General features: G+C 46.3%; 2 protein-coding genes across 2 annotated transcripts in view; both read left to right on the forward strand.

The window, feature by feature from the left end:
- LOC137755070 (large ribosomal subunit protein eL19) overlaps positions 1-14,520 on the forward strand; it is a 406,958-nt gene that overhangs the window by 79,047 nt on the left and 313,391 nt on the right. The gene's annotated exons all lie outside the window — the stretch shown is intronic.
- Positions 484-10,382, forward strand: PSMB3 (proteasome 20S subunit beta 3). Its single transcript, XM_068531546.1, has 6 exons — positions 484-591; positions 914-1,098; positions 3,214-3,321; positions 6,828-7,005; positions 9,238-9,332; positions 10,263-10,382. The coding sequence occupies exons 1-6, from the start codon at positions 589-591 to the stop codon at positions 10,309-10,311; spliced, it is 618 nt and encodes a 205-aa protein (XP_068387647.1). The 5' UTR covers positions 484-588; the 3' UTR covers positions 10,312-10,382.

The following is a 14,520-nucleotide window of genomic DNA, read 5'->3' on the forward strand; positions in this document are numbered from 1 at the left end:
AATACCCGCGACACCCTCCCTGTGCCCCTCTCCGTCGCAAGAGTAAATACGCACTTTACGGGCACCTCTTAAATACTAGGCACAGCTCTAGTCCAGTGCATGTCCAGAGCCTAGCAATGGTGCCTGGCATACAACAGATGTAAGGATTTCTGGACTGAATAAATGAAACAAGCTTCATGAGTAATATGCCCGACCCACACAGCGTGCTCTTAACCAACCCCGTGGCCCTTCACTGGAGCCAAAGGCCCTTATCTCGGGTTTCACTAGCCCACGTGGGCGCAGGTTCCGGCCGGCGTCTCCTGCGCCCAGAGACTGAGTCCACCGCTATACCAGCGTGCACCGCGACGCCGGGCTCTTCCGCACTGAGAGTGACTTTTCACTTTGCGCTTTCCTCACCTTGGTTTTGGCTTCTCAACCAAACTCCTGTCTGATGACTGACAAAGATGCACAGCCAATAGGAAGCCAAAATGTTCCGGAAGGGTCGGCCTCCCAGCCAATAGAGAGAAAGCAGCGAGAGTGGTTGCGCAGTGAGCCCCATAACCGGTTTGCTGGAATTGTGGCTATTGGAGGTCCTGATACGCCGCAATCATGGTGAGGTGGGGAGCAAGGAGAAGGGACACGGGGTAGGGATTGAGGAATGGGGAGGGGTGTCATGGGGAGTTTGGGAGGCGGAGAGGCCTGGTGGTCGATTGAAGGAAGCGGCTCCAGTTTGAAGGGGGAGCGGACCGCGGTGAGGACCGAGGCAGGGAGTGGGGCTCCTCGCAGCCTCACAGCGCTAATCTCAGAGCTGGAGTTCAGGGCATCCAGGCGCCTCCAGAGTGGAGGACGATGCGTACAGGAGCCTCCGAATCAGGGGCTGCGCCGGGCCGCGTTTGGCCCCTCGCGCTGAGCCCTTCCGCTCTGTCTGCTTCAGTCTATTATGTCCTATAACGGAGGGGCCGTCATGGCCATGAAGGGGAAGAACTGTGTGGCCATCGCTGCCGACAGGCGCTTCGGGATCCAGGCCCAGATGGTGACCACGGACTTCCAGAAGATCTTTCCCATGGGCGACCGGCTGTACATCGGCCTGGCCGGGCTCGCCACCGACGTACAGACAGTGTAAGTGTCGGGGGTCCCCGCCTACACCCAGGCTTCTTCTTGGACCATTCTTGCCTAGCGGCTTGAGTGGCGTGGGTGTTAGTCATCTACTAAACAACATCAATGAATCTGAGACTTTGCCGAACACCGTAAGCAATAGAGTGGTGTCCTAACCAGCTTAGCAGCATTTACTCTGTGCCAGACACTGTGGAAAGCACCTTACATCCATGGACTTTAATCCTCTTAACCACGTTACCATGTTGTTGTCCCATTTTGCAGATGAGGAAACTGAGGGTCATAGAGAGTGTTTTGCCCAAGATGTAAGCTAATGAATGACCCCCAGGATCCCAATCTCTGAGGCCAAAGCCCATGCTCAGCCCCTAAAGAACTTCAGGTCTAGTTGGGAGAAAAGGCAGGCATACAGAAAGATAACTAACCCATAATGAGCTGGTGCATATTAACTGCTAGAGTAGTTACCTAGTTGACAGTGGTTCTCTGAGAGAAGGGAGAGTCTGGGAGATGAAATAGGTGGCTCTTGTGATGGTCCGGGTGTGAAGGTTGTGGTTCTGATGGGGTGGTGAGGTGGGAAAGGAAAGGAAGGCATTTCTGAGAGTTGTTGCTGACCAACCTTAGTGGCTACTTGGATATTGTGAGGCCAAAGAGTTAACCATTGAAGTCGGGGTTCGTGTCTTTTTTATTTGTTATTAGTATCTATTCTAGTACTTGGCATGTAGGCACTCCAGAAGTGTTTTAAAGATGATTTCTGTTTTGAGCATGTTGACTGAAATATAGGAATTGGGAAGACTGGTTTTAGGGGAAAGGTGATGACTTTGATTTTGATACCAATTTTAAAGGGACAAGGCAAGCCAAGTAGAAACATCTTCTGAGCAGTTGGGGTCTTGAGATTATATCTCAGGGCTGGATAGACATTGGTGATCTGTTAAATCTATGGGAACAGATTCTGGAGAGACAAAATATACAGAGGGAAAAAATAAGCTGCAGCTCCAGAGCTGAACTGTATATTCAGCAGTTGGGGAAGAAGAGAGGCCAGTGGAAAAGAGGGTCAGCGTTTCAAGAGGGAAGATGTGGTCACAGGTGGCCTAAGGAGCAGCAGTTCCTAGACTTTGTTCTGAGAAGGTTGATAGTTCACTAAGGTGGGTGGGAGCTTGTCAGAAAATTTTCTCTGTCATTTCCCTGAAACCTCTCTAAAGTCTCAAGAACAATATATTTTGGAAATTCTTCCTGAAATCTAACCCAACCAGCCCTTTTTTTCCATTGTTGGTGGAATCAGAGAATGATAGCTTAGCATTCCTGTCAGTACGAAGGCCCCCATCAGCCTTCCTCTCTCCAGTCACTGCTGTTCCCTTCACACTATTTCCTTCTCTTCAGGAGCCTCTTCTCACCGAGTTTGCATGTTTGTGGGCAGTAATTGCTAACTTCACTGGGCCTCAGTTTCCTCACCTGTATGATGAAGCTTAGGTCGTGTCTAAGGCTCTTTGTTCTGGTGTCCTGTTACTCATTGCTGTGCTTGCAGCATGTGTGTCACTGGTCTGTTCCCTGCAGGGCCTATCCCTGGGCTCTGAGATGGGACTGGAGGAGGTGTGGCCTACTTTCTTAGGCGCCTTTCAGTCCCTTAGTGCAGCAGCTGCTGCTTATTAATACCCATACATTATCTCACAAAATAAGGTGACTTATTTTGTCCCTATCTTAGGGATGGAAAAATTGAGTGGTAAGATGAAGGCTTAGCCCAGGTTAGCTCTCTCAGTTCACTGCTCTTTCTACTGTAAGCTGCCATCACTATGTCTGCAGGCAGACTCCTGCTCAGAGTGTACTGTATAAACTATTCCTCAAAAAAGGGGGGGGAGAATCCACTTCTTAACTCCCCTTTTCTCACCCTAAAAAAAAAGTATGAGAAAAAAGGTTAGCAGAGTGGCATGTTTATGGGTCGAAGTGTTGGACAAGACTGAAAAGCGGATGTGAGGCTGGACTTCTGGTACGAAAATCACTGGCAGATGGGGAGGAGTCTCTTGGCAGGGGCTGGGATTGTGTGTCTCCTTAGGCACCTCCTGACCTCCATGAGGCGGACACCAGGGGACATTCAGCAATGACTTACTCACTTTTCTCCTTTTACCGCAGTGCCCAGCGCCTCAAGTTCCGGCTGAACCTGTATGAGCTGAAGGAAGGTCGGCAGATCAAGCCTTACACTCTCATGAGCATGGTGGCCAATCTCTTGTACGAGAAACGGTGAGTAGAAATGTAGCCTGGGACACGGGGAATGCAGAAACCTTTGATTGGGCAAGTAGTGTGGAGGGGGCACCCAGGAAGGAGATTCCTCCTCGTTGACTCATTTCTTATTTGCTGGATAGTATCCTTATTTTCTGGGTCTTTTCTGTGGACCTAACAACCAAATAGGAAAGAAAGGGCTACTTCAGAAGAAGGCAGGGAATGCAAACAGCAAGTGAAGTTGCTCCCACGAAACAAAATTAACGCTACCAAAGTGTGCCCTGGCGTCTCCCAGCCGGGAGCCACCCTTACCCAAGAGCTTATTCTGTTGTCATTAGATGCTCTGGAATACACGGAACCTAGGAACTGGGTATGTTAACTTTTAACATTTGAGGACTTTATGATGAGAAAAGAAGGGGCCCCTAACTGTAGAATTCAGTGCAGAAGCTGGGATGAAATTGAAGGGAGAACCCTGTGGGTACTTTCCCCACCCACCTCTGGGCAGAACTGGGTGGCAAATGGGAATGTAAATTGATACAGCCACTATGGAGAACAGTATGGAGGTTCCTTAAAAAACTAAAAGTAAAACTACCATATGAGCCAGCAATCCCACTCCTGGGCATATATGTGGAGAAAACCATAATTCAAAAGATACATGCACCCCAGTGTTCACTGCAGCGCTATTTACAACAGCCAGGATATGGAAGTAACCTAAATGTCCATCAGCAGAGGAATGGATAAGGAAGATGTGGTACATATATAAAATGGAATATTATTCAGCCGTAAGAAGGAACAAAACTGTGCCATTTGCAGAGACGTGGATGGACCTAGAGACTGTCACACAGAGTGAAGTAAGTCAGAAAGAGAAAAAGAAATATCGTATATTAAAGCATATATGTGGAATCTAGAAAAATAGTACAGATGAACCTATTTGTAGGGCAGAAATAGAGACACAGACGTAGAGAGGGGTGGGATGAATTGGGAGATTAGGATTGACATATATACACTACTATGTATAAAATAGATAACTAATGAGAACCTACTGTATAGCACAGGGAACTCTACTTAATGCTCTGTGGTGACCTAAATGGGAAGGAAATCCAAAAAGGAGGGGATATATGTATACATATAGCTGATTCATTTCATTGTACAGCAGAAACTAATACAACATTGGAAAGCAACTATACTCCAATAAGAAATTTAAAAAATGGCCATTTAAAAAAAAAAAGACTGGGTGGCAAGAAGACAGGTTAAGCTTTTTTTCTGTCCTTTTTTTTTTTTAACTTTTTATTTTGAAATAATTTTAGACTTCATAGAAAAGTTGCAAAAGTACTCTTTAGCTTTCAGAACTAAGTTTTTGCCACTTCCATACCTGGAGCAATATTATTGTCTTTTTACTATTAAAAAATAAACAAAACAAATGGTTACTTTTTTTTAGGTTTATGTTAATATCTTCAGCTATGAATTGTCTGTCATATGTAGTAACCATGTTTATCAATATCCCAAATTGAGAAAGGCTTAACAAAAGATTTTTTAAAACTGGTTCATGGGGGTGGGGGGAGAGGTCTTTAGTTTTCTTTTTTTTTTTTTAATTTAGGTGTAATTGATTTACAATATTAGTTTCAGATATAGGGAGGAAGTCTTACAAAGTTGTACAGATTAACTCACATTTAGGTATATATTTAATGGCTCATGTTTACTCATAGCAAAAATACAGGACATTGAGGCTGACCTGGAAAATTCTAGATTCTTAGCTACTGTAACCAGGAGCTTTCTCTACAAGCCCAACTGAAATAATTGATTTTCCAGCAGGATAGGCTAATGCAGTGATTTGCAAAATTGAGCCATGCACAGACCCTTTTTAAAGTAAATAACTTCTCATGGACCCCAGAGAATCCATCCAAGCGCCTCTGTGAAACACTGCCAGCAAAAAGTAAACACTGACCTTTAGGTGGTACCGTGATATCAACATGACTGGAAGTACAAACGCAGGCCCTGAGACATGTTGTATTTAGTTTTAAGGTTGTTACCCAGATAGTACAGGACATTCTTATATTAACTTTGTTTTCGGTTTATTGAGAGGAAAATACAAAATTTAAGATTTGTTAGAGAAATTTGATACCCAGGGATCTGTTTGAGAAATGCCAGATCAAAGCGTGCTACTCCAACCTCTTCTTCCACCTTACAATTATTATTTTTTTAATTTAGAATTGGTTTTTTTTTTTTAACATCTTTATTGGAGTATAATTGCTTTACAATGGTGTGTTAGTTTCTGCTTTATAAAAAAGTGAATCAGTTATACATATACATATATCCCCATATCTCCAGAATTAGTTTTTACAGAGTTGTAACTTAAGATCATGCCAATAGAAATTACTGAGAGCTGATATAAGACATGGAAAATGTCTGTTTACTTACTGTTTCTGTTGAGGATAGTGGCCATTACTTTTTGAGTATTTTCTGTTTTCTATCTAAAGATCCCTAAGATTGATTCTTCTCAAAGCTCAGGGTCTAGAACAAGTTTCTGATAAGCTGTTATTTCCTAATGGCAAACAATGAAAATAACCCAGCTCACTGAGTATCCTTCTTTGCTTTGCCTGCTGGGAGACTCAGAACAAAACTTTGTGTTTCGTCTGAGTGTCTTGCATTCTTGATTTTGGGGTTGGTTTTTTTTTTTAGTTGGTGCATAGGAAGAACTTTTTTTTTTTTAATTAATTGAAGTATAGTTGATTTACAATGTTGTGTTTCTGGTACAGCAAAGTGATTCAGTTATACATCTATATATTGTTTTTCATATTCTTTTCCATTATGGTTTATTACAGGATATTGAATATAGTTCCCTGTGCTATATAGTAGGGCCTTGTTTATCTATTTTATATATAGTAGTGTGTATCTGCTAATCCTAAACTCTTAATTTATCCCTCCCCACTCCCTTTCCCCTTTGGTAACCATAAGTTTGTTTTCTATGTCTGTGAGTCTGTTTCTGTTTCATAAATAAGTTCATTTGTGTCATATTTTAGATTCCACATAAGTGATATCATATGGTATTTGTCTTTCTTTTTCTGACTTACTTCACTTAGTATGATAATCTCTAGGTCCATCCACGTTGCTGCAAATGGCATTATGTTTTAGCGGTTTGGTTTTATTTTTCAGTGTTTTTTCTACAAACTGCTTCAGATCCTTTTTTGAAAGCAGTAAAGGTATAGGTGTATAAATAGAAGATTGAATGGTGATAGGACCTGGATGAGGATAGGGAGAGTAGATTAAAAAAAAAACAACAACAGAATTCCCAAAGAAAGGAAGAGGAAGAGAGGGTCAGGGTGAGGAGGATATGAAGGTAAGTGTCAGAGAAAAGAAGAAAAAGTCTTAGAGCATTGCTAGATGCCAGGAGAGGGGGAAAGGGGATTGTCCCAAATGCGCCCTCCACTTTCCTCCCTGGGTCTGGGCCGGGACCTTGTCTGAACAGGCCTGAACAGGAAAGTGAATGTTCTTGAGCTCCTTTCTCTCTCTGCTCCTGGCCCCCACAGGTTTGGGCCCTACTACACTGAGCCGGTCATTGCTGGATTGGACCCGAAGACCTTTAAGCCCTTCATTTGCTCTCTAGACCTTATCGGCTGCCCCATGGTGACTGATGACTTTGTAGTCAGTGGTACCTGCACTGAACAAATGTACGGGATGTGCGAGTCCCTCTGGGAGCCCAACATGGTGAGTTGGTGGCATGGAGCAGGGCTGGGTTCTGAGGTGCCCACCCCTTGGCCATCAGGGGAAAATGTGTTTACCTGGCAGGTAATGGGAAGAATGGTGCAGGTAGGAGAGAAAGCCACAGCTGCTGAGCCTTGGAAGGGTGTCTAGAAACTCCATCTGCCAGGGCCTTGGCTCCCAGGGAGAGCACCTTCCATGAAGAGACCTCAGTCAGATGTTTGCTACAACGACAAATAATTCCCCACGTTGGGTTTACAGGGTTCTCATATCCATTCATTGAACACACATTTAACAAGGTGTAGGGTTAGGGGCAGCTCAGAAGAATGGGCTGCGGAGTCAGGTTGTCTGGGTTGGAAACCCAGATCCACCTACCATCTCATTAGTTATGTTCTGGGTAAGTCACTTTACTTCTCTGTGCCTCCACTTCCTTAGCTGTAAAATGGGGATAATAATAGAATCTATCTTATGAATCTATCTCACTCATATCTTATGAGTGGTGGTGTGAGGAAATCACCTGGGAAGACTGGAACAGTACCTGACAGGGTTGGCTGTTGTGCCAGCTCTGCCAGGCTCCGGGGAAACCAGATAGTCTGTCTTCAAGGGCTTATTGCGGTCTAATGAAACAAGACAGACCCACAAATACCTGTTGAAATGAAGTTTGCCAGGAAGAGGAGGAAAGAAAGGGCCTGGTTGGCAGAAGGAACAGCCTGTGCAAAGGTCAGAAGTACAGGAGGGGCCCAGTGGTTTTAGTGACTGGAGAGAGCTTGCTGTGGCTGCTGGAGTGTGGGCAGAATGTGGAGCGAGAGGAAGGAGGAGAGTGAAATCAGGATGAGACTTGGAAATGCCTTGGATGCCACGCCAAGCAGTTGGAACGTTTTTTTTTTTTTTTGAATTTTTGAATTTTATTTTTTATACAGCAGGTTCTTATTAGTTATCCATTTTATACATATTAGTGTGTACATGTCAATCCCAATCTCCCAGTTCATCCACCACCACCACCCCCCTGCCATCTTCCCCCCTTGGTGCCATACATTTGTTCTCTGCATCTGTGTCTCTATTTCTGCCCTGCAAACTGATTCATCCGTACCATTTTCCTAGGTTACACATATATGCGTTATTATACGATATTTGTTTTTCTCTTTCTGACTTCACTCTGTATGACAGTCTCTAGATCCATCCACGTCTCTACAAACGACCCAGTTTCGTTCCTTTTTATGGCTGAGTAATATTCCATTGTATATATGTACCACATCTTCTTTATCCATTCGTCTGTCGACGGGCATTTAGGTTGCTTCCATGACCTACCTGGCTATTGTAAATAGTGCTGCAATGAACATTGGGGTGCATGTGTCTTTTTGAATTATTGTTTTCTCTGGGTACATGCCCAGTAGTGGGATTGCTGGGGAGTATGGTAGTTCTATTTTTAGTTTTTTAAGGAACCTCCATACTGTTCTCCATAGCGGCTGTATCCATTTACCTTCCCACCAACAGTGCAAGAGGGTTCCCTTTTCTCCACACCCTCTCCAGCGTTTGTTGTTTGTAGATTTTCTGCTGATGCCCATTCTAACTGGTGAGAGGTGATACCTCTCTTGGAACTTTTTCTTTTGACATGGTGTCAAAGGCAGTTAAGAGACCTGGGGAACCAGAGGCCTGCAGGTCGGTGTGGCACTGAGGTCCTGAGCAAAGAGAGTAGCAGTGGGGGAGCGGGGCAGCCAGAGTCTAGAGTACTTGGTCACTTAAAACAGAAGTGAGGGAGGTGGAGATGCCGAGGACATTTGAGTTTTCTAGCTAAGCCAACCAAGATAGAGGAGGTAGTGGATGCAACAGGTTTGGGGGGAAATGGGTTCATGGTTGGACAGGTTGAGTTGTGTAGTACCTCTGAGCCACCCAGGAGGAGAGTCCATGAGACAGCTGGTAAAGCACATAGGAGCCACGGGGATTCTTCCCCCATTTTACAGAAGAGGAATTGAGGCTTAGCGAAGGGACATTGACTTGCTCAAGGTCACACTGCTGATTAGCGGAGGAAGTGCAGGGCTTGAACTATATCTTATGTAACCTTGCTGCCTTCTGAGAAGGAGCTGAGGGGGCTTCTCGCATCCAGGGAACCATCCCTCACTTCAGACACGGGAGGGGCCAGAGCTGGGCACCTTGAGCCTAGAGAAGAGAGAGTTAAGGAGCCAGACCAAGTGAGGGTCCAAGGCTCTGGGGATTGAAAGGTTTCTGCTCTGTCGGCAGGATCCAGAACACCTGTTTGAAACCATCTCACAAGCCATGCTGAATGCTGTGGACAGGGATGCAGTGTCAGGCATGGGAGTCATTGTCTACATCGTGTAAGTGTGCACTGGGAGAAGTGTGGAAGCTTTGCAGACACGTGCCTCTCCCCTCCTGCACAAACACCCCATCTTCCCAGCCCCCTAGTCAGGTGTGAAATAAGAAAGGCGCTTGCAGCAGGCCCGGGAGAGCAGAAATCCATGCTTCCTAAGGGCGGCAGCTAAGGTGGGAGCCTACCCAGACTCCCCTGGCCTCTGTCCGGTGAGGCTCCGTGTCCCCGGGTCTCCTCCCCTTGCTCACAATAGACATTTCTTTCCTTCCTGAACACTGTCCCCAAAGTCTCAGGGACCTTTGTGGGGATGAGCCACAGCAGAGCTACTGCAGATTGATCAGAATAAATCCTGGGTGGCTCCTCTCCTCTCCCAGCTCACACCAGCACGGAACCCACAACTGTGTGGTGTACTGAGCCCTGGGAACGTTTTCCAACCCCCCAGCCAGATGCCTAACTGCCACCCTCTTCCCCTCTTACTTGTTTGGGGCTGTCACCAGGAACCTGGTATCCTCCCAACAGCTTTCCTTGGGAACCTCCCAGAACAAGCATTTGGACGCTTTTGTTATGGGGTAACCTGCTTAATTACCGTGAAAAACAGGTTGGGGCTAATACAGAGAATTTACCACCCCAAGGATCTTTTCCCTTCACTGGAGTGAGAAACCTCACACCTCCGTCCTAAGTTACTTGTTCTCTAGGCCTGGGGAGCTCCTTCCCTGCTTTGGAGCGCTTCACGCTCCAGCCCTGAATCATCCCAACTCTTGATGGCTCCACCTATGGAAATTTCTCCATTCTCCCCTTCCTCACCACAGGCCAGGAAAACAAGCTAACATTAGTGTAACATGGGCAAAACAGTTAACCCCAGAGTGAGGACAGCTGTTCTAGTTTGTTTTGCAGTCTAGAATGGGTGTAGATGGTCTGCGACTTTCTCCCTCTGCAGTGAGAAGGACAAAATCACCACGAGGACACTGAAGGCCCGAATGGACTAACTCTGTTCTTCCCAGAGCCCACTGTTTTTTTTCTTTTTTTTTTTGTTTTTTAAATAAAAGATTTTCTTTCACTCCTGCTTGTCTTTGAGTGTTTTACCACAGATCTCTGTCCCCACTTGGGCAGTTACAAATAGCTACTCGGGGTATAGCTCAGCCCTCAGGTTTTCTTGACTTGCAGCGTGCTCCACTGGCCCACCAGTGGGGATAGTATCTACAAATCACTTGTTGGGTACCTGCTATGTGCTCGGCCCTGCACAAAGTGCTTTACACATTCTAGAATTTAATCATCATATTGACTCAAGGTAATATACATTAATTATCCTTGTTTAATGACAGTTCAATAACTTGCCCAGGGCCACTTTGTGGTAGGGCAAAGATGTCAACCCATGTTCCATTTGACTCCAAAGCCTAGCATCCTTTTTACTCAACTCTTGGAAAGCCCTTAAATCTTCTTTGTTTCAGGTAGAAATTTGGCCACGTATCCGTAAGTAATATCCTTGCACATCAGTGTTTCTTTTTTGTGTGGGTGTGTTTTTTTTATTTTTTATTTTTGGGTGCGTTGGGTTTTCGTTGTGGCGCACGGGCTTCTCATTGTGGTGGCTTCTCTTGTTGCGGAGCACGGGCTCTAGGTGCGCGGGCTTCAGTAGTTGTGGCACACAGGCTCGGTAGTTGTGATACAGGCTCGGTAGTTGTGGCTCACGGGCTCTAGAGCACAGGCTCAGTAGTTGTGGCGCACGGGCTTAGTTGCTCCGTGGCATGTGGGATCTTCCCAGACCAGGGCTCGAACCCGTGTCCCCTGCATTGGCAGGTGGATTCTTAACCACTGCGCCACCAGGGGAGTCCCCACATCAGTGTTTCTTAACCTTGGCTGCATATTAGTCACCTAGGGAGCTTCTAAAACACAGGTATTTTGATCCCATCCCTGATTTATTTGGCCTTTTAAAGGGGCCTGGGCACCTCTTTTTTCAAAAGGTTCCCCAAATGATTCCAGCTTGCAACCTGTAGCAGATGCCCTAATAAGCAAGTAGTTCCTAAACTTTAGCCTCCATTAGAATCATCTGGGGGGCTTGCTAAAGCAGGGGTCCCCAATCCCTGGGCCTCGGACCAGCGGGCGAGTGAGCGAAGCTTCATCTGCCGCTCCCCATCGCTCGCATTACCGCCTGAACCATCCCCCCCAACCATCCGTGGAAAAATTGTCTTTCATGAAACTAATCCCTGGTGCCAAAAAGGTTGGGGGTCACTGTGTTAAAGCACAGTTTCTGATTCAGAGCTGCAGAAAGCCCTAAGAATTTATGATTCCCAGGTGCTGGTCCAGGACACACTTTGAGAACCACTAGATTTTAAGCTAAAAGTTTAGATGGAGAACCGGAGGCACATAGAGGTGACTTGTTAAGTCAGCAACATAGCTAGTCAAGAGAGAGCTAGGACAGGTGTGTCGGGTGTGTGGCTCCCAGCAAGTGTTGGTTCTACGCGGCCGGAGAAGTGAGGGGCTGTTGGTCCATTCCTCAGCGAGTGTGGTAATGGCAGCTGACAGGCAGATGCTCCGGTGCCTGTGCTCTTAACCGTTGCTTATTAACTGCATCTGAGAGTGGGTGACCAAAGTCATTGACTGTTCTTTCTCCGAACTCAATCCATACCCTGATTTAGCCCAAGCAGCCCCTAAAACTGGGACCAAAACCTTTTAATTATGAAAAAGATAGATAAAAGGCTCATTTCCAAAGGACTCATACATAACAGGTGTGTACACAAACCTTTTTTGAATTTTATTTTTTTCCTCGGGTTGGAGATTCATCTTAACATGCATGCATCTTAAAACAGTTAACAGGGTCTCGAATTGTTCCGAGCAGACATTAGACAAGCACAGGGGGTTGAAAATTCCTATTTTAAAAAAAAATGGAAATTGCAGTGGGAAATTGAGAAGTCACACACATATGGTGGGGTGGTAGTTTATCCTGCTCCCCGAAAAGCTGAATCTGAACTTCATTCACATTTTTTTATTACAATGACCTGACCTGATGCTTGGGTGTGCTGAGCCGCACCAGGCCTTCCCCCAAAGGTTGTTGGTTCCCACTTCCTCCCAAAATGGCTCTGAGTAAGGGGAAGGGGCTCCTCTGGAAGTTTCCTCCCCAGCCTCCAAAGGATTGCCCGCCGGGGACAGCCGATTCTCCTCGTCCCTCTGGAGACCCTCTTCCGTAAGTGGCACGTTTCAGAAGAAGGCTAGGGCTGTGTCACAGAGCCGCCTGCAGATGGCTGGTAGATTTGGGGGCAGTTTGAATGTTTTCCCTTTGATTCCTGTGCTCAGGCTGGAGCCTCCTCCCCACATTTCTGCCAGAAAAAAGTGAGGTCCCTGGAACTGGGGGGGCCACAGGTCTAAGGCCAGAGCTTTCTAAGGGTTGTTTTAAACACACTGTCCCTTCTGGCCCCTAACACTTGAGTAGCTCAAATGCTGGGGATTGCTGAAATTGCTTCTCTCTCCCAAACTGAATTGGTAAAAAGACAATTAGGAGGGTGGGAATGGCTACTGAGAAAAGTCCTGGGTCTTTGATCCACCTCCCTGGGGCAGGCCCTGGCAGACTGTGAAGAGGGGAAAGTCAGTAGGGCAGGAGTATGTAGTCCCAAGCCCTGAGCGCTACCAGGGTACCTGTTTGAGGCCTAAAGCACAGGCAAGAGAAACAGAAGTAGGAAGAGGGAGAAGGGATGACGAGCTGCCTGTGGAGGGAACCTAGGGAGTGCCACTGAGAGCAGCCACAGGGGTGACTCATAGCACGTCCCACAGACCAGTAACCCCTGAGCAAGATAAGGAGACATCGAGCATTGCCTCAGGCTGTGCTTCTGGAACTGCTGGCTTCCTAGCCTGCCCCATAACCCCCGAACTGCAGGGCACAGGGAATGAGCTTGCACTGGGGGACAAAGACTCAGTGGTTCATTAATAGGAACAAGGGCCAGAGGCCGCCTTCTAGTGGTCTAGGTGGAGTTTTCAGAGAACCCCTTACTTTGGTGGGGAGACCTGGGAGACTATAGAGTTTTCTCAGCCATAGACTTTCAGAAGAGGGGCAGGACGGGAGAAGCTGTGACTGGTTAAATGGCAGAGGGAGAGAATGGAGAAAAATCCTGCCCTATCCCCATCCCGGCCTCACCCAGTCAGCCATGTCCTATCCTTATGCCTTTGTTCTTGGGAGACCCCAAATTATTCTGGGATGCCATGAGACCATTCAGCTTTTCTCCATGGCTCCAAAGAGTGATGGTGAGGGTAGTCCCTTCCCCTCAGACACCTTCCGCCCAGAGAGGGCATGGTGGGACTTGGAGAAAAAACACAAAGGTTTGGGGATCACTTCACTTTCTCTGCGTTCAGACTGCAAACCAAATTTAACATCTTCATCGTTACAAAAAGAAGAGAAAAAACTTGTATAAAACAAGATAAATAGCTTTTAAACATTTGAATGCCAAAGGAGTTAAAGGACCAAACCCAAGGTTTTGAAGATAGCACAGAGAATGAGCTTTAAACAAAATTTAAAATCCACCAAACCACAGCTTAAATGTTTTGACCCGGTCAACAATACTGTCAGAAAAACAAAAAGAGCATTTAAAACAGAATGCTACCTCTCAAAATGTAAACAATAGACAAAACAAAAACAAAAGCCCACAAAAACTCAATGTTAAAGAAGTTAGATACCTGGTAGCTCACCTTCAACTGATAACGACTGGTTACACTTTTCGTACACATGATGGCGACACGATCAGCAGACCAAATGCAGGAAGCCGAGGGAGCCCAAGGTTGTGGAGGCTGCGAGAGGACAGCCTGAAAAGCTTGGGAGATGCTGGGCTCGACTAGGAGCAGATCCAAATTTTCATTCTTGATTAGGAGGTGGGGAAATCAAGTCCAAACATTATTCCTACTAATCCCTTCCTAAGTCAAATTTGTTTTCTCCACGAGCCACTTGGTTCCAAGTTCTTCTCCAGGTCACTTTGCGGTCTTGCTGCTGACGTTCAGAGCTACCTACAGCCCCTTCCTGGGGCCAGGGCAGTTGTTTGGCCCCTGTCTGCCTCTTCCAGAAGGGTTCCGACAGCCCCAGTAGAGTCCAAGAATGCGGTCTCCATTCCTCCCTGACCTAAATACTGTGGGTTGGGCACAGAGATGGTGCTTGTTCCTGCTCCAGAAGCTGAGCTTGGCCAGGTTTGCAGGGAGCCAAGGAAACCAATCCATTCATT

Source organism: Eschrichtius robustus, chromosome 20 (assembly GCF_028021215.1).
Source record: "Eschrichtius robustus isolate mEscRob2 chromosome 20, mEscRob2.pri, whole genome shotgun sequence".
Lineage (NCBI taxonomy): Eukaryota > Metazoa > Chordata > Mammalia > Artiodactyla > Eschrichtiidae > Eschrichtius > Eschrichtius robustus.

What these genes read in the sequence shown, in the direction of transcription:
- PSMB3 (XM_068531546.1), top strand. An exon ending in GCCACCGACGTACAGACAGT is followed by an intron (nt 1,099 to 3,213) that starts GTAAGTGTCGGG and finishes CTTTTACCGCAG; the next exon opens with TGCCCAGCGCCTCAAGTTCC. An exon ending in CCCTCTGGGAGCCCAACATG is followed by an intron (nt 7,006 to 9,237) that starts GTGAGTTGGTGG and finishes CTCTGTCGGCAG; the next exon opens with GATCCAGAACACCTGTTTGA.